The sequence below is a fragment of the Mus pahari genome, chromosome 14 (assembly GCF_900095145.1).
Source record: "Mus pahari chromosome 14, PAHARI_EIJ_v1.1, whole genome shotgun sequence".
Taxonomy (NCBI): domain Eukaryota; kingdom Metazoa; phylum Chordata; class Mammalia; order Rodentia; family Muridae; genus Mus; species Mus pahari.
The window spans coordinates 20,859,713-20,879,819 of NC_034603.1; the positions used below are offsets into that span (position 1 = coordinate 20,859,713).

General features: G+C 45.6%; 1 protein-coding gene across 1 annotated transcript in view; it reads left to right on the forward strand.

The window, feature by feature from the left end:
- The window catches only part of Fstl4 (follistatin like 4), a 424,479-nt gene that overhangs the window by 47,502 nt on the left and 356,870 nt on the right, over positions 1 to 20,107 (forward strand). The window contains exon 3 of the mRNA XM_021213419.2: positions 2,509 to 2,542. Within this exon, the coding sequence (XP_021069078.1) occupies positions 2,509 to 2,542 (34 nt within the window). The remainder of the gene's footprint in view (positions 1 to 2,508; positions 2,543 to 20,107) is intronic.

A 20,107-nucleotide genomic window follows, 5' to 3' on the forward strand; every position in this document is an offset into this window, starting at 1 on the left:
GCTACCATGTCTAAATTCTCATAGGATCTGAGCACCCAAGCTTAGGTCCCCATGCTTGTGTGGCAAGTAGAGCCCTCTCCCCAGCCCTTACTACTCCTAAAAGAAGCAAATATAGACCTGAAGAAATGATTAGGCGTGCCATGTCATTTGACATCTGCGTTCCTTAATGCATATGCTTTATGCACCCACAATAACCAATTTGGGGAAGTAAAGGCTTTCCCAGGAGCGTAAGAGCTGACTATACCCACCTCTACATTCACGATACTACATGTGGTGGTTTGTAGTGGGTGGAGTTGCCAGGGCCAGGAACAAGCTGCCGAGGAGCAGTTTGAGAGAATAGGGCTTGTTTTTGGACTTACATATCTTATATCGTCATTCCTGTCTCCATGTCACTTTCTCTGAACCCTGCCCCAGATGATCCCCACAGGTCCAGCCTTCAGGATGCTTGTTTCCTGGTGTCAGTAGATCCAACACTGTTGAGTGCCGTGCTTCTGTTCATTCACCTGCCTCATATTGCACGGGTCTCCCACTGGTCCCTGTTGGGGCTTTTCACTCACAAGAGAAATCATTTGAGGGGCCTGGACTAATCTCTGTGGCTGCGTAAAACATCTTCTCTCTAGCGAGTCAGTAGGAAGCAGAAGCAGGAACAGGAGCAGCTGGTCACCCCATTTCCATAGTCAAGAGCAGAGGGGTAGAGGACACAACACAGCCTTGCTTGCCTGCTGCATACACGCAGCTAGCTCTCTTCGCTCCTGGGTACATCTGAATCCCCTTCGTCAAGAACAGTGTCGCCTACAATGGGCTGGGCCCTTTCCTCATCAATTAAACATCAAGATAGCCCCCAGTGCACAGACCAACAGGCCGAATAAGCTAGTTCATTCCTCGAGTGTGACTCTCTTTCTAGGTGACTGTGCGTGTGTGGCAACTAACCATCATGGGCAGGAAAATGTTCCAGGGTGGCATCTTGTTCTTCACCTCTGTTGTTGCTGCCCCCTCCTGACTACAGGAGGATGCCAGGGCGGGAAAGACCATGCTACTGCCTATTGTGTTGTGCAGTTGAGTGATCTTGGTGGGGTAATGGGGAGGTCCACATTTGTTGTTTCCTTTTACTAGACAGTGCCAGTGTATCTGAGTCTTTGCGGTTTTCATCTTAACCTGGTCATTTCTGGTGAGCTGTAGATTCTTCACTTCAGTTGTGAAGCTATGGTGTTTGTTGCCAGGCTTCCCCCCTTTAACTTCTCACTGGGACCTTCCTCCTCTCCTTGAGCCTACTGTATACTCACTCAGCATGTTGCCTCCTGCCCTCTCATCCCCTCGTCCTGGTGCACTCTCCCTCCACTCTCCCTGCCTGAAAATTTGCCCATTATTCAGCGCCATGTTCAAAGATTCTCTTAAAAAATAATTTTCCTTGTTTCAAGCTGAATTCAAAATGCTGGCATTTATCAAGGCAAATCGCCCTTTGATTTCTCAGTAATGTGTATTTCTTCTGAAGCTCCCTGCTCAACTGAATATTAATGCAGACATCCTGTGGTACCTGGGTAGTTCCTGAAATAGTTTGCTTATTGTACTGCACAGAGCTGGCATCAAAAATATTCTTGAGATTAGCCTAGGAAAAGCAAAATGCTTAATTTAGCCCAGTGACCTAGACTCACTCTCCAAACTGTCCATGAGCCTTTAGAAACTATGAATTGGCTTTAATCAGACACCACATGACATTTTCTTCTGGAGCCATTGTAAGCACATTGCCATGAAACAAAGCATAGGACCATACCCAGGGACAGAGTCCTTCTTAATACTTGGAACTGGCCCAGGCTGCACATAAAGAAGACATAGTATGACAGGTGATATATTTTTAATATTGCTTTTATTTTATGTATATGAGTACCCTGTAGCTGTCATCAGACACACCAGAAGAGGGCATTGGATCCCATTACAGATGGTTGTGAGCCACCGTATGGTTACTGGGAATTGAACTAAAGACCTCTGGAAGAACAGCTCTTAACCAATGAGCCATCTCTCCAGCCCAGCAATGTATTTTTAATTATTTTATCCTTAGTTATGTATATGTATGTGTTGGGTGTCCATAAAAGTGCAGTTGCTAGAAGAGGCCAAAAGAGAGTGTCAGATCTCTTGCAGCTGGAGTTACAGGCGAACTGCTCCACGTAGGCACTAGATCCTTTGAAAACCGATTTATACTCAATCTCTCCAGCCCCAATAATGTATTTTTAAATTCTAAGTCACCAAAGTAATAAGTTGTTTACAAGTGTGTGTGTGTGTGTGTGTGTGTGTGTGAGATTGACCCATGTGTGTGTGTGCATTGACCCATGTGTGTGTGTGCACATGTGTGCACACAGGCTCTGTGATGTAAGAAGACCTAACATTGCTGACCTTACTATTTGATTCACCATTTGGAGAAAATATAACTAACAAGACAGAATCATTTGCAAGTATCTGAACCTTCTGTACCTATGAATTATTCTTCAAAACCACATCTCTCTTTCCTTTCAGGAAATCAGAGGCTTTGAAGTCACAAGAAGAGAAGGTAGGAAAAAATTACTTACATCTCTATCATTCCTGGCGCTGACATTTTGGAAGTGGTTTGGCTGAGTCTATGATGAACGCCAGCCTATGGGCAGCCTGTACTTTGAAATGCCAAGCTTTCCTGCCTGCTAGCTGTTTGCTTCTTGGCTCAAAAGACACAAGAACTTAAGGCTGGGTTTGCCTGTGAGAACAAGGCTGGTACCTTCAAGTGTCAGAGGCAGCTCCAGGGGACTGGCTCACTCCTGACCACACACATGGTCTCTGAAGGAGACCCTCATTTGGGGGTGACATTTGAAATCGCTTGTTTCAAGCAGAAGAAGTCATTAATGATAACCACAACAAAACAAACAAATGAAAAATGGTTTAGAATTTGGGGAGTTTGTTTCACTGTTGGGCAGGCATTAGCCACTATGAAAAATGCTTCTGATTAGATTTTTACAGCTTCCGAGAATCCAGAATAGAAATTACCAATTAATTTCCCCTTTGAAAACAATTCCACGATGTTCCATTTTCCCTGCCAGCCTTCCTCTGGCACATTTGTTCTCTGGTCTCAGAGGTAAGCATGTACGGATGGCAATTTCAGAATCGTCTAACGGAAATTTCTTTTATTTACTTTCAGTAACAGCTAGTCTCTAACGAGAGAATGTCTTTTGTGCGATTTGTGGAATCATCTCTCTATTGTGGGGACAGAAGGGAGCAAACAAAGTCGGAAACCATAGTGTGTTCTCCGTCTCGCACATAGGCTTTGATTCTCACCTTAACCCCACTCTCTTCCACTGTACTGTCTCCAAGAGGAGAGTACTGAAGTTCGAAAAACATACTTGCCTCCTAAGCCAAACATATCCTTCCTCTTGGTTAGTTAGCATCCGTGTTATGGACTATAATGAAAAGCTTGGATAACTGTGGTACCAGCATGCTATTTAAGAGCTTGATAACACCCTGGCAGTACTGTCCACACCAGACACCCAGAGAAATGGCTGCCATCTACGCTCTAAAACCGTAAATCCAGAGGACCTGGGCATTCTGATGCTACCGTGAACTTTCTGGCTTCCGTGTGTTCAGAGTGCAGTGGTCTCAGGACCACATCAACAGGGTGATTCACATCCTTTGGATACTGATAGCAAGTTAAATTGGATGAAGGTAGATTGGGGGGGGGGGGGTTTGAAAATTGTGTTCCCAGTGGGAACAGTGACTGTCAGCTGGAGAAAAGTAGCCGTAATGAAGGTAGACGTTGGCACGAACCGTGCGGCTCTGAATAATAAGCGGGCCTCTTGCTGACAACGTCTGCAGTTAATTTGCACAATGGAATCACATATAAACTTAACCTTTTTGTAATCTTACTGTCTGTCTGTTGAAGCCTTCTCTGATTAGGCTGGAGATGTGGGGCAGCCCTCTGTATTTCTTTTCAAAGACAAAAAAAGTCTAAAATACTTTGGAATGTACAGGGCTTAGAATCCCTCAAAGGCTGAGGTTGAGTATGCCAGGAAGGAACAGACATGCGTGGGCTATTCTGTCTTCATTCACAGCCCAGCCCCCACATCAGCATCCACAATGACTGACTAAGGACATGCTCTTTGAGCTGCTATTAGCAGGTCTCTCCTGACACCCCAAACTTAGTTTTCTCCTATTGTGAATGATGTCTTCCTAAGGTTTTTGTTTTGTTTTGTTTATGTCAATGTCAAATGGTTAAGAGTTCTTGTAATAGCTTGATGTCGATGCTTGCCACAGAGCAGTGAGAAAGGGATATTGGGGCCTTGAAGATATTTCCAGGTTTTTGGAAACCTGAGAAGCCACTGCCATGGATTGGGTCGATCTTCTGAACAGTATTTAGTATAAAAAAAGATAATGGAGGAGCTGTGGAAATTTCACCGAATTATTCCTATCAAGAAAAATAGGTCATTATTGTCTAGTGATGTGCATGTTGCTCCAACTCTACCGGGAACAGAAAGGTTCTGTCCTGCTCATTTCTCCAAGCCCAGGAAGGTTCAGGGTGCTCAGGAGAGACTTTGAGTCTAAAACATCAGCCTCCTGACTATGGAATCTAAGAGAATTTTCCACATAGGTGTGTTTGGTTTCATTTCTGTACCTGGCTCACAGACACCAGCTCTGCCTGAGGTTTAATGTCTCAGACACCTGACCCAGGGCAATCCCCCACTCTGACTTCTGGAAGTGTTGACTAAGCCTGTGTGGCAGGGTCTGAGAGAGGCTGCTGATAGTCTGGGAGATGATGGAGTCTTGACTGAATTATAGAGGGGCAGTGACCAGGGAGGTGATAGGCTGTGGTTTTATTCAGTGCTCCTGTAGCCTGTGTGCTTTGGACTTCATCCCAAGTCACCTCTACTTCATAGCATCTGCCTCCTTCCTGAAGCATTTGGCTTATGCTGCCAATCCACCCTGCTCATCACCTGAAATCAGAAACCTCTTGTGTTCCTCTCCAACTTCCCCACAATCCTAGGCCAGGATCTGTAATTCATTTCATGTATTTCCCTATTAATAGACTATTATTATATTTGAGAACTTCATTTGTGCATGCAATGTATTCACTCCTATTCCTCCAATCCATCCCCGATCTACCCCTACCCCCCTCAATTTGATGTCTTTTTTTTTCCTCATAAACTGTTGTGTTCAATTTGTGCTGCTTATATGCAAATGCATCTGATGGCATCTGTTGAGGCAAAGGCAACCTGTCAGATGCCACACCCTTAAAGAAAATGACTCTTCCTCCCTTAGCAGCATCAGCTGTCCATGGTTCCTAAGCTAGGGGTTGGAGGTGGTGAGCCCCTCCCATCTATGCTAGACTGCTGACTGGCATGGTCTCAGGTAGGCGACTACAACTGAGATGAGTTCAAGTGCACTGGTCCTATGTGTCCAGTTCTTTCTGACTGCTTACTCTTAGAATATTTCTGCCCCTTTGTTGATGTTTCCTAAGCCTTGGGAACAAGAGCTATGATGTAGATGTTCCAATTCTAGCTGAGCACTCCACAGTCATATATTCTCTGCATTTTGACCAGTTATGAATTTCTGTGTTAAACACTGTCCACTGCACAAATGTCTCTGGTGAGGGCTGAGAGTGTCATCAGTCTATGGGTATAGAAGAACAATTACACCTTGACCCTACCCCTTGGGAAGCTGAAGATAGTTTGATGTTGTGTTCATTTAACAACGTAGCAGGGCCTCCCCAAGTCATAGATTCTTGGCTGGATTTATGCTATCAGCCACACACCTTCTCCTATGGAATGGGCCTTTTATTATTTCATAAGATGGTTGGTCAGCCTCCTAACGTTCATGCCACTATTGCACAAATGTCTTGACAGGCTGATTGCTACTGTAGCTTTCCCAGTTCACAGCTGAGTAAGCTGGCTGATGGCTGATGACTTTTCTTCCCCATCACCCTGCCTAGGACCTTGTGATGATCATTATTTCTTGAACTAAGTACAAGTTGCCCTTTTGAACCCTGGTCTCATCCTCATGATATTCTAGTGAGGACCCAAGACCTTTGGGTTTTAAAAAGATAATTTAAAATAGTGTACCGGCTAGTTTTGTGTCAACTTGACACAGCTGGAGTTATCACAGAGAAAGGAGCTTTAGTTGGGGAAATGCCCCCATGAGAGCCAGCTGTGGGGCATTTTCTCAATTAGTGATCAAGGGGGAGAGGCCCCTTGTGGGTGGGACCATCTCTGGGCTGGTAGTCTTGGATTCTATAAGAGAGCAAGCTGAGCAAGCCAGGGGAAGCAAGCCAGTAAAGAACATCCCTCAATGGCCCCTGTATCAGCTCCTGCTCCCTGACCTGCTTGAGTTCCAGTCCTGCATCCTTTGGTGATCAACAGCAGTGTGGAAATGTAAGCCGAATAAACCCTTTCCTCCCCAGACTGCTTCTTGGTCATGATGTTTGTGTAGGAATAGAAACCCTAAGACAAATAGTTATTCTGAATTGCTACTACAAGTTTTAAAAATACCATTAGTTCTTCAGAGTGCATTGCCATCTCTGGTAATATTATATGCTCCTGGGTGAGGCATTGATGAGAGGACTTCAGGTTCAAATAAGCTTGGTGCTGTGGGCTGAATGTGCAGCTATATTTTGAGACTCTGTTCTCAAAGAAAAATACAGATTGACAAAAAAAAATAGTATAGTGAAATACTAAGCCAGAATTTGTGAACATGACCTTCTATTAAATTGAGACCTATTTAAAAAGGTCTCTATAGACAATAGACATACCAAGTTAAGAAAAAGTCATACGGGATCAGTTTTGGCTTTAGTCCCATGAATGGCAGTGAGAACATCCTCTGTAGACACAGAAGGGGAGTTGCCGTGTGAAGGCAGAGCAGGGCATTGCTGGCAACCACTGGCTAGGAAGCGGCATGGGAGGACTATTCCCTAGAGCCATCAGCAGGGATCGTGAATGGTATGACCAACCCTTCCTTTGATTTTTGTCTTCTGATTTTTCAGAACTGAGAGAAAAATGAGTTCCTGCTTTTGAAGCCTCCTGGTTTGTGGTACTTTACTGTGCTGGGGCACAGTACACTCAGAAAGTGCTGAACTCCAAGAACCAGATGAGTTGCATGGCTGCAGTTAAGTTTGTCTGGGCTGCTCTGGCTTTTGTGTTAAATACCACTCTCAGCAAGGAAGATAATAGGCAGATAATAGTTTCCCCAACTCAGCTTCCTATGGGATGAAACAATTTAACTTCGCTGTCTTGGTGTTCATGGCTGCCACTGTACTCGGTGCCTTTGCAAGGCCTGCTGTAGTGGGTCCAGGAAAGGGGAAAGCTTCCTCAGGGGCCAGGAACCAGGGCTGAGCCTGCCTGGAATGGTGACGTGGGCACAATGATGCTGACTTACTCACTATGAAGTTTCAGAGAATCCTTTATGTCCCTTGACCTTTAGCTGAGCAGATAGCATCTTATACTTGAGGCTCCTTTCTTCCTTTCCATGTTGCCAGTGGTGACAAGGACTCTGCCTGAACCTCCTTCCCCCCATAGGACTGCTGCCTCTCTGTTGCACCCCACACATCACATATAGGTGGTGGCTGTTTTAAGTTGTCTGATCTTGATTCATCCTCACCAAGTGCATAGCACATACCACTGGCTCCCAAGCCTACATAGCTAGCCTCAGCCAAGGCTAGGTGAGGCGTTCCTACACCCCAACCCTTTACCACTCCACACTGGAGCATTGCTCGTTCTTGTACGCGTGCTGGACTCAAAGAAGTTGAGAGTGCCACCTGCCTCTCGTGAAGTTAGACTTGTGGTAATGTCTCTCTTATAGTAGTAAAGGCTGAGGTAGGACAACAAGACCACAGGGAGTCTCTAGGCCAGGACACCTGTCCTCCTTAGAGAAGCAAAACTGTTGCTTCTTCATGAGAGTCCTGGACTGACTTTGAACCTAATGTTCAGAGCCCACCTGTAATGGCTGCACAGGGAAGCTGCCATGGCTGCATTCTGTCTGCTTTCCAGAACAAGAATTTGTACATCTTTCCCTGGACAACTAAAAAAACTCAACGTGGTGTGTGTGTGTGTGTGTGTGTGTGTGTGTGTGTGTGTGTGTATGCATGTTTGTGTGTGTACATACCTGTGTGTGTGTGGAAGCACATGCATGTGGAGGTTGGGGGGGGTGAATGTTAGGTATTTTTGCTGAATCTGGAACTTACTTTACAGTAATAAAGATTGGGATAGGACAAGACCACAGAGGTAGGACATGTCCTACCTCTAGGCCAGGACATGTGTCCTCCTTAGAGGTCGGCTGGCTGCTAAGCTCCATGGATCCTTCTATCTCCACCTGTTCAGCAGCACTGGAATTACAGACTCAGCATCCTGTCCTATGTTTTACATAGATGATGGGGACCTGAACTCACGGTCTCACTTCTCCACAGCAAGCCTTCTTCTGTCCACTGAGCTGTCTTCCTAGCTTTAGCACAGTAGTTTTTTTTTTTTTTTAAAACATCCATCTCCAGACATCTGAAATTTAATTTCAACCTTTTCTGAAACTTCACAGTGAATAGTTGCCAACCCTGGTCCTTCTGAGACACTCCCGTGTCCACTCAGAGGGCAGGTGCTGACTGTACCTGCCAGAGCCCATCTACTCACTCCAGCACTTTCTCTGACTGATCCCATCTCTTTGAATTACAGCCCTGGGAGCACCCCAGAGTGTGGAGCAAGTGGCTTGGATAATTCAGCCCTTGTCAGCTATCTCTGAAGGGCAGGAGGTGATCTGTGAGCTATTCCAGATGTCTGTGATTGTGCTGTGATTAGGGGCTTGAGTTTGGAGCTGGGCACCAGGGTGTCATGTTAGATTACTGGCCCTCCCAAGGATGGTTCACTTACTGTGTTCCAGCCTTTGCCAGCTGGGGGGCCTGGCTTTCCAGCAAGACAATAGCCAGACTTGGAGGGCAAGGCTGCTGCTCTCTTCAGAGGAGTGGAAGGGAGGGAGACTGTCACCCTTATCCTGGGTGGCTCTGGGTACTTAGATTGCTTAGCAATGCAAATCCCCCAACTAAACAGGACTTGCCTGCATTCATTGAGTTGGAAACTGGAACCCTGGCTTCCTGAAAACCCCTGGAATCCATTCCTAGTCGACAGCTGCCTCTAATGGCCCCTTTATTGTTTTGTGCATCTGGGGGAACTTCAGATATCAAGATCCTTGTGGTTTTTGCCATTAATTCTGATTTTGTTTAGCAGATGTTTCCTGGATCTCTCAGTTGCCTGCATAATGTATCTTAGTCTAATGTGAAGTAGCTGACTCTGGCTGAAACAGATGAATGAACTCCCAGGATTTTGGGGGTGGTGGTGGTTGGGGGGGGGGGAGACTAACTTCTTTACTAGCTGCAGATGGAGGGAACTTAAAGAAAACCAACCAGAGTTGACCATGCTCGAACCAATGAGTCCCATTCAGTTCCAGACTTCATCCAAGGCTAGACTAGGCGTTCCTTACACCCTAACCCTTCCCTCCCTCCCCAACACTGCAGCATCGCTCATTCTTACACACATGCTGGGCTCCAAGAAGTTGAGCATTCGACCTGCCTCTTTACAGTCCTGACTCAGCAGATCAACTTTTCCTGTGGCACGCTGTCCATTTTTTTTTTTTTAGCAGATAGAGTTGTACTCAACTGTCCTAAAGTAGGTGGGAAATGGGCAAGCCTGCTGCTAGGGTGTCTATTCAAGGGCAGGGGTTATACATTCAAGCATTTTTATTTGTGGTTGCATAATTACGTGTACATGCATGATGCACATGCGTGCACAAGCACTTGCCACAGCCTGTGGATGTCAGAGGACAAACTGCAGGAGTTGGTTCTCTCCTTCTTCCATGTGGGTTCTGTTGACTGAACTCAGATCATCAGGCGAAGCTGCCTGCTGAACCATCTCACAGTTCCTCCATACTCTACAAACACCTCTTAAATACGGTGCTCCTAGAGCAAATCCTTGGGAATTACCATTGCAATACTTGGCCCAGAACCAGGGATATCTTCCCAGAGTTCATGGGAAGTCACACTGTCAAATAGATAATGATTTTTGTCCTACTTTCATTTCTGTTTCTGTGATTAAAAATACCTTGATCCAAAGAAATAATAGATGAAAAAGAGGGTTATTAAGGTTTACAATTCCAAATTGCTGTCATAATTATAGGGGAGTTGCATCAATCAAGACTGTGGGACAGCTGGTCATACCACATCCATAGTCAAGAACAGAGAGAAACAGTGCATCCCTGTCACAATGCATCCCTGTCACAATGCATCCCTGTCACTTGCTTGCTCACTCAGGAAGTTTTCTTCATCTTACACAGTTCAGAGTCCAGTCTAGGGAATGGTGTTGCCCACAGTGGGCTGAGTCAATTAATTATCAGTACAATTCCCACAGGAGATACCACCACAGGACAATCAGATCTAGATAATTTCTCAACTAAGCCACTCTTCCTGGGTCATTCTAGGTTGTGTCATGTTGACTGTTATAGTTAACGAGCACAATTCCCCCAAAGGTATGACCCACTGCAGATTCACAAGGACTGTGAGATCAGCCTTTCCCCAGGTCCTGTCATTACGACCCAACCCTTCAAGGTCCAGGAGACGGGGGAGATGGGGACACTCAATGGGTCCTACCAAGTCCTTGTACAGAAGTTGCATCCAACAAAAGTTAAGATTGACACTTGTCATCTTCCTCCCTTCTTTAGCCCCCAAAGCAGGACTCTCTACTTTTTAGCAACCTTTGAAATGGTCTCCTCTCTGTGAGCACTGATGCTTTGTGAAGCTGTTTGCTCCTGCATATTAATGTGCCATCGGCAAGCCTTTGGAGTTAATTATCTGTGACTTAAGAACCATTTATTTCTGTCTCTTTGTCTCATTGTCACCCAGCACTTTTCTTTATTAGGAAACAAGTAGAGAACCAACTGACCATTATGTCCTAATTCTCTGGCTGTCATCAAAATTAGTTTACCTCTTAAAAATTCTTTTTAACCGCCCCCACCTCCCAAACCTGTGCCATCTCATTATTTTCAGATCGCGTTGTCTCTTAACAAATCTTTAATTTCTCTGCTTTGGCATGAGTGGAGTCCAAACTGGGTCCAAGCTAAAGGAGGAAGCAGCTCATCTAAATTAGCAAGGCAGGCAGTGTTCTCTCATGATTTATCAGCCTTACTAACTGAGCAGTTGGCTTTTTTCCCCCTTCCCTCCAGCTATGATGGGAGCATCACAATGTGTGTCCTCTTGGGTACACTTGCTGGGAACCAGCCGTGGTGACCCTGAAGGGCCTTTCCAGGTCAAGTGACCATAGGAGGGCCCTTGAGTTATAACCTGCTCATGGGTCTCTCTACAGTCCTATTTGGTTGGGTTGTACTTTTGTTGTTGTTGTTGTTTTGGTTTTGGTTTTTTGAGACAGGGTTTCTCTGTATAGCCCTCGATGTCCTGGAACTCACTTTGTAGACCAGGCTGGCCTCGAACTCAGAAATCCACCTGCTTCTGCCTCCTGAGTGCTGGGATTAAAGGCTTACCACACCCAGCCTGGGTTGTACTTCTTGCCCAGGGATTCCATTCTGTTCCTGGAACTGCTTCAGGCCTGCGTATAGAGGCTTGGTATGTAATGTTAGACCTCACCCTAGCAAAGAAGACCTTGCCCCAATGTCTCCAGGAAGTCAGGACCATGTGCTGGAGAAATTACCAGGTGGGTGGGCACTAAATCAGTGGTTTCTTGAAAACCCATAGCCTTCTGGGACCAAGGGTTTAGCCAGTGGTGGGGCTTGGGAAGTATCTGGGTGTGGTTAGCACTGTGGGATGATGCACAGAGCTAATTTATCCCTATCTAGGATTAGCAACTCCTATCTTCCCCTGTCTCTGCAGGACATACTTGGGTGTTCTCTCATTACCCCAAAGGCAATGTCCTGGAGCCACATTGGACAATTAGTACTGGTGATGGAGAAACCACTCTCTGTACACAGATGACACAATTCCTAGGTCATTGGTTGCTAATGAAAGTTTCCTTGAGGTAATTGAAGGATGCTGTATATACAGAGATGAGGATCTGTGGTCCCTGGTAGCTGAGTTAGCTGAGATGGTACAGGAAGGACCTGCAGACAGAAAGGCTACCTGTATGCCCATATCTGGCTACCTCCTCACACTAGAGGGGTCAACTGTAGAGTGTAATAGAATTTTCTCAGTAGAAAGGATATCATTTCCTGGTAGAACAACCCTCTGGATATTCTGTTCAAGGTAGAATGATAGAAATATATATACATACACAGTACATACATATACACATACACGTACATATATGCATACATATATAATAGAGACTGAGACCAGCTTACATGATAGGGTTGAGTAGTCCCACAGTGGCTGCTTGCATGCTGACAAGGCCAAAATTCCCATAGTTTCTCAGACCACCAAGCCAGATGCCTCAGAAGTCCCAGCATGGCACCGAAGGCCCAAAAGGTCCAGGAGAATCACTTGTATTCAATTCATATAAGAGGCCAAAGAGCCTGGACTCTATGCCAGGGAAAGATGGTCACAGCTGCAATGGAAACATTTGCCCAGAGAGAAGCAACACTGGCAGCTGCTCTTTCCTTGGGCCACGGGTTATCAGTCCTCAGTCTTCTCTGGAAACATCTTTGAAGACAGAGAATTATAAATCTAGTCAATTGACAATCAACATCCACCACCATATAGACTCTCAAGTCTTTCTCTAAAGCATGACTGCCTTAGAAGAGGCTCTCCCTGGACATGCCCCTCAATGCTGCATGAAGTCCCTGGTCACTTTCTTGTGTCAGATAACAAGGCCCACTGGCTCAAACAAAAAAGATGACTTGGTAGACTTATATGTAACTTGACAATCTGGGCTCAGGGATTGTTGGCTTCGGGCACACTTGATGTGTCCCAGGGACCTGGCTCTTCCCTTCAGTTCACCCCTCTGGCTGATTTCCCTTATGGTGACTGCCAACCCTCCTCCTCACCGTGCAAGGTCAGGGGAAGAGAGGCAGCATAGCTAAAAACAACTCCCTGGGGCCATAGAGATGGCTTGGTGGGGAAACACACCTGCCTCACGAACCGGAACCAGAGCTCAGAGCAGGCACAAACACCAGAAGCAGTAGGACAAGCATCTGTAAGGCCAGCGTGCCTGGTCCGGAGATGGGACAGGGTCTTACTATGAAGTCCAGACTGGCCTAACAGAGACCCACGTGCCTTTGCCTTCTGAGTGCTAGGATTGAAGGCACGCACCACCATGCCCTGTTCACACTGTCCACATTTTTCAGACAGTTTGGGCACAAAAGGTTCCCTCCCTTCAATTCTGCAGACAAGAAGAGTTCTAATGGAAACATTTTTAGAATAGCCCTATTTTTTTCCCTATAAACTCCTCCTGAGATGCGGCAATGCGCTCTCATTTTGTAAATAGAAGAAAAAAAAAAAAACAGATTGGGTGGGGGAAGTCGAGACTTAGCTCTGTAGGAAATTGGTCACAGAATTGAACCATGGGTTTCCCAGAGGCTCCTGGGGAAAATGCATTTGCTTTGGATATCTGACAGTGTTTATATTATTCTGTCCCAAAGTTCAGGCTCACACATGGACTCTGTTCTTCATATGACAGGGCCCACGGGCATGGAGGGCAACGGACCATCAGGGCTCTAGGTGATGGTAAGCTTTGCTTGCTTGGGAGCCCTGGTTTGCTGCAGCCACGAAGAAGCAGAGCTCCTCCCATCCCCCACACACATCAGAAGACCTGGGGCTGGTGGAGAGTTGAGAGTTGTGGGAGGAAAGGAGCTACAATCTGTGTGTTCTACTAACTGTAGAATTTCCTTTTGGATGGAGGCAGCGCTCCATCCAGAGGCTCAGTGACTTTATCTGATGTCCTATCATTTGCATGAGCCACTGAGCCATTCAGACACAAGATGGGCATCCAATGGCCAAGAGGAGAAGATTACAGCAGAGGTTCCAAACTGATTTCATGCTTAGACACTTGAGCCATACAGAAAATGACCAGATCTCTTGCTTTGTCTTTAGAGACCGTAGGTTTGTAAAAGTTGGCAACAAGGTCTCTTTCCCCCTTTTAAAGACTTTGAAATAATGTCTTGACATGTTCCTAGGCTGCCCTTGCTCTCTGAGTGCTATCTGGTTTCCTTCTCTTCCCATTTTTATTTATTTTTACACTCATTTATCTGTGTCTGCACCAACATGTGCACCATATGGAAGTCAGAGGACAGCTGTGAGTGTCAGCCATCTTCTACCATGTGGGTCACTGAGGTGGTTACCTGGTAGCAAGTGCCTTTACCCAGTGAGCCATCTCTTTCTGACATGTTAAAGAAAATCTGTAAGTTAGAAAGAGTGAAGATACTATCACTGTTGTTAGAAGAGGAATCAAGCTCACAAGGGACTTGTCCAAGGCCACACAGCTTATAACATCCAGTTCTGTGTTTGCATTAAGCTTACTTGAGGAAGTTTATAAATTAAATTCCAACAGGCTGGGGCTGGAGGTGGGGACGTAGCTCAGGGTCCATCCCCTGCACTACACACTAGGAACGGTAGGCTGTACTTGTGACCCCGGTACATGGGAGTAGAGGATCTGAAGTTGAGAGTCATCCTCAGCTCAAGAGATAGTTGGATTCCAAGCTAAGATACTTGAGATTGTATCTCAAATCAAGCGACACAGCAACAACAACAACAAAACAATAGGAAAACAGAGTTAAAAAACAAACAAAAACCCTTTGGGGTAGTATTCTTCAGAGTAAAATGCTGCAAGAACTTACCTGTCAATGTAATGATCCTTTATTTGTAGAATCAGGACATTCAAAAGGAGAGTCAAGTCACATTCAAGGTGCCTGTCTATACTGATGCTTAAGTGCCACATGACATACTATGTTTGAAATAATGACAGTTTAAAACAGAGCCCAAACTATTCTCTGGGGCTGGAGAGATGGCTCCATAGTTAAGAGCCCTCGCTGTTCTGGCAGCAGATCTGAGCAGTTCAGATCCACTGAGCTCAGTCCCTAGCACCCACATGGAGGCTCACAACTGTCTGTAACTTCAGCTCCAGGGGATCCAACACCCTGTTCTGGTCTCCATGGGCACCCAGCACACATGTGGTGCACATACAAACATTCAGGAAAACACTCAGACATGTAAAAATTTATAAACAGGAAAAAGAAACCAAGCTTTATTGTCACATGTCAGCAGACACATTAGTAACCCCCGAAGCCCAGAGGCTCCCAAGATGGCCATTTCTGCAGCTGTGCTGAGAGCTCCCTGTGTTCTGGAGACTAGAGCCTCAACCTTGAACTCATGACCAGCCATCCACAGGTGCTTGGTGGAGGCCAGGAACAGGTTCTTGGTTCTCCCATGAATTTCAAAGCTCAGTTCCCCATGTTCTCTCAGAGCCAAGCCTGTTGGTGGTTCTATATAGGGTTTCCTTTCTTCTTCTTCTTTAAAAAATAAATTGCATTTATTTAGTGTGTGTGTGTGTGTGTGTGTGCGCACGCGTGCATGCATTTGTGCTCAAATTTACATGCCACAATGCACATGTGACGGTTCGAGTACAACTTTGTAGAGCCAGGTCTCCCTTTTCTCCTTTATGTGTGCTCTGGGGATCAGAGACTCAGGGCATTAAACTTGGTGGTAAACGCCTTCTCCCACTGAGTCATCCCACCTGGCCCTTCTACAGGGTTTTTGATGAGCATAGATGAAGGGAAGCCATATAAGCAGCAGGTAACTTTTGGACACGGCACACCTTTCCAAGACAAGCAAGTGGGAGCACTGACACTTTATTTCTTCTTCTTGTTGTTGTTAACAGCTCAGCAGCAGCTGTGTGTTTAGAAAATAATAAAAGCATTGCTTCTTCCCCAAGAGACTTCCACAAGCAGAGCTGTCCACGGCTGACCCATCTGTCCAAATCCCACATTTCCACGCGAGTGTCTCAGGAGAGGATCAGATGAAGCCATCTCAGAACCACATGTTTTAGACAACTCTTAGTTTGAAGTGCATCCATGCCTGATGGAAAGGTCCATTAGGATGCGGATGCAGGAAGCATAGATTGGAGGTGCTGAAGATAAAGGGAGACACGGGTCCACAGTCTCCAACCATGGGAAATAGTAGGTGTGCCTAGCACTCTGGGAAGATTCACACCCGGGGTTTCCAAAGATCAGCCCCTGAGCCAGTCTTCATAGCCGTGCTCTTTCAACCAAGCAGCCTGCCCAATGCCAGGGATGGTAGCAACCATGCCTTCCATGGCAATGCCAGTCATGGTACCATCCCAGCAGATGGAAGGTTCTGAACCTACAGTAGATTGCATATGAAGTACCATCCTCCCAGAGGTGCCTGGATAATGAAGCCCTGGCCTCATCAAATGGACCAATCTGTAGGTGACTTCATAGCTGGATGAGCTATTAGAAGGAGGGACCTGGCTGGAGTAATGAATCCATCACTGAAGAAGTACCTTTGAGGTGTACAGCTTGTGTCTGAGCCCTTGCCACTCTCTCTCTGTTGCTTTTTCCCTCTTTGCTTCTGTTGACATGAAGTGAGAGGCCCTCTCCCACTGTCCTCATCTGCCACAGTGCTCTGTGTCACTACAGCCTATGGATGCTGGGAATTCTGAACTCTTGAGGGGCTAAGAGAGCCCTCTGCACACACAAGGCATTCCTGTTGGCTGCTAATGTGAACAAACCCCACCGTTGGGGCTGTGAATACTCCAAACTCAAGTTAGGTTCTGCCAACTTAACTGAACTTCTGCTGAGCCATTCTAGATCCTCCAGTTTATGAAGCAAACACAGGCTTTTCCAAGACCTGAGTCTGATTCCCTCTCCATAGCTGTTTCAAACATAAGTTAGCCTGCAAGTGAGACAGCCTACAACTGCGTTGTTTGACTTGCATTATCAACCTTTTAGAGCTTTTTGTTTTGTTTCCTTTTAATTTTGATTTAAATGAGTTGCCATTAAAAAGGGGAGCATTTTGCATATATGACTCAAAATGATTCTAAGCCTACATAGCACCCTGCAGAAACCACACTGGGGCAGATCTGCCCCCAGATGTGCATTCTTCCCTGTCTGACGCAGTCCACGCATGCCACTCCCTTAGGCGCCTCTGAACCATGAGCTGGATGCAGTTCAGGCAGTAAGTATAGCCATGTGGGAAGCCTTGGAAAGTTGCATTTGTCAAGCTACCTGTGTGGCTTTAGGAAACATTTGGGTTCATTTATTTTGCACTGTGTGTGTGTGTGTGTGTGTGTGTGTGTGTGTGTGTGTGTGTGTGTGTGCCACAACATGGTGTGGAAGTCAGAGGGAAACTGGAAGGGACTGACTGGTTCCTTCCTTTTACCACATGACTTCCAGAGATCAAACCCGGGTTTTCAGGGTTGGGTAAGCACCCTTGGCAGCTGCTCAGCTCACTACTGCACTCAGGCACAGCACGCGTTAACCACAGCACAGCAGCCAGTGTCAGTAAGAGGCGAGCAAGGCGACCACCCCCACCCCCAGAGGCAGGGTCTGACCCATACCTGCTCCTCCCCCCTTGGAAGATAACTGAGAACCCTGGGTCTAGAAGTGGGGCCTCGGTTTCCCCACTCAACTATCTCAATTTCTGTTATTAAGTCCTTGATCTAGAAACATTCACTCCAGGCAGTTGCACAAATTTAAAACAGAGTGTTGCTTAAGCATTTAAAAGACACTCCACGTGTGTTGAAAGTAATTACTTTCCAAAGATATTTCCCACGGATGTCCTGTTGCATCTAAATACGTATTTATAGGACTCAGTAGACTAGAATAGTTCTAATTGATGTATTTCAGTTCACTGGGTTAAAAAAAAAAATAGAGAGGCATTTTGAAGCATGTTTTTAATCAGTGTGTTTGTCCCAAAGATAGTGTTTGGCATCTCCAAAATTAGTCACATGATATTAGAAAAATATTACATATGGTGGGCTCCCCGCACAGATTTAGAACTTAATGAGAGGTGACATCTTGGTCTAAGCGTGACTCTGGCTGCAACTTTGAATCTGGGCTCATGGATGTCCTGGAGCTCAGAGGAGCTGATGAACTCCCTCGGCGTCATTTTCTTAATGTGCAAAATGCATATGACACACAGCCACTGCCCTTGTGTGGCAAGAACTAATGCTTGCTGAGTTGCAAGCGTTGTTCTAATAAAACAGTCTTAATTGTTTGCTTTGTACACTTTCTATTTTATTGTTTTTATTATTTCTCTTGCCTCTGTAATTGGTAATTATTGGGTTCCCATTAATTCTTTATTAGTGAGTTTATAAATGCTGTCTTGTGATTTATCCTCCTGCTCACACTCGCTTTCCCCCACATGTCATTAGCAGAGGCAAGAGGCTGGTGCGCGCCACTCTGCCTGCCTCTAATGGGGCCAGCAGGGCTACGAACAGCTTTTCACGGCTCACTCTTGTCTTTAGGACTGATCATTCCCAATTACTTGGTTGCTTTGCTGTGAAAGACTGAATATGAAACCCAGGAGGTTTATTAGAAAAGCATTCTAAGAGGCAACTTTACCCAGATGAACAGTGTCTGAACAAGGACCCTAAGCTCCTTTTTTCTCTTTTACTTTTTTTTTTTTTTTTTTTTTTTTTTTTTTTTTTTATTTTAAATGGGAGAGAAGAGCGGGAGAAAATGCCCTTGTGGCTTGGGACAAGCCTCCTGAATGTAAATGATCATGTAATGTGGCATGCTGGGTAAAAGGTCAAGGAATCATCATTCATACAGAACAGAGAGGCCAAGGCCCATTGAGCTTGAGATGTGGTGACTTGACTGTATTTCTAGCTGCTGCTGTTACTCAGGTCCATTCTCCTGCTTCCCTGCTGTGATCCCACATAATCTCCAATCATGGTCTCCTTTTGGGGGAGGGCACAGCTTTCCCAAAATTCTGTAGGCAGCCATTCTGAATTCTGGTTCAACTCATTGGATCCTGCATGAACTTGCCCTAGGGAGATAAAAACAAAAGTCTATTTGCCCCAGATAAGACCCAGAGTAGAGACTAAAGTAACGTTCCATGTAAGGCTAGTGTGAGGGTTAGCCTCTTGAAGGGCCTGGGAGACACACCTCTGTCTGGGCTTGTGGAGGCTTATCTTAATTGCTTTACTTGAAAGACCCATTCACTGTGGGCGGCACCATTCCCTGGCTGAGTCCTGAACTGTTTAAGTGGAGAGAAGGAGCTGAACATCAACAATTGTCATCAAGCTTTTGGACTGTGAATGCAATTGCCAGCTTCCTCGAGCTCTTGTTGCTGTGACTTCCCCAGTGAAGGGCTGCATTCTTGAATTCCGAGACAGAATAAACCCTTTCTTTCTTAAGTTGCTTTCTGCATGATATTTCATTATAGCAACTAGATAGTTAGGGAAAAAAAAAAACAACAGACAGTTGGCTTAATAACCAATGGATTTATTGGGTTTACTTATCAGGGTTAGTTACTGGAGCCTTGATGACCCCCAAACAGCTGTATTACCAGAAAAATCTTGCCCCTTCTGGATCACAACTTCACCATAGCTGTAGAGGTGGAATTCCATACACACCCACCCATTTAACTTTTCATACTCCATGTACTCTTGTACCTCCTAAAGCCAGATGTATCTTGGGAATAGGGATGTGTAAAGAGAGTGGGTGTGGCTAGACTTGTGGATAAGTACCTACCAACTCCTCACCAGGGAGTGTCACCAGGCCTCGTGACATTTCATCTACTGTAATTTAGATGGCAGTGGCTGTCTTACTGCAAGGGGCAGCATTCTACACCTTCAGTTTTGTCACTGGGAGGAAGCAATATCATCAGGGCCTTGTTATTCTTTTAGGAAGTGATGGTAATGACTTTCATCTACTCTGTAGCATAAAGCTGTGGATTAAACCCATACAGAAAAGCTTAACATAGCATCAGCCCACTTTCTGACCAGGTTCTGAGCTGTTTTTAATTTATAATTTTTATTATTGTATGGGAAATTCATATATTCATATAATGTATTTGGACTACATCCCCAGGCTCTTCCCTCTGCTTCCTTCCCTACCCCCCTATTTTTCCCTCCTGGTCTCATATGCACCTCTCTCCCCAACCTCTCTTTTGTCCATTGAGCCTACTTGATACTGTTTGCATGTGCATGGGTGTAAGGCCACC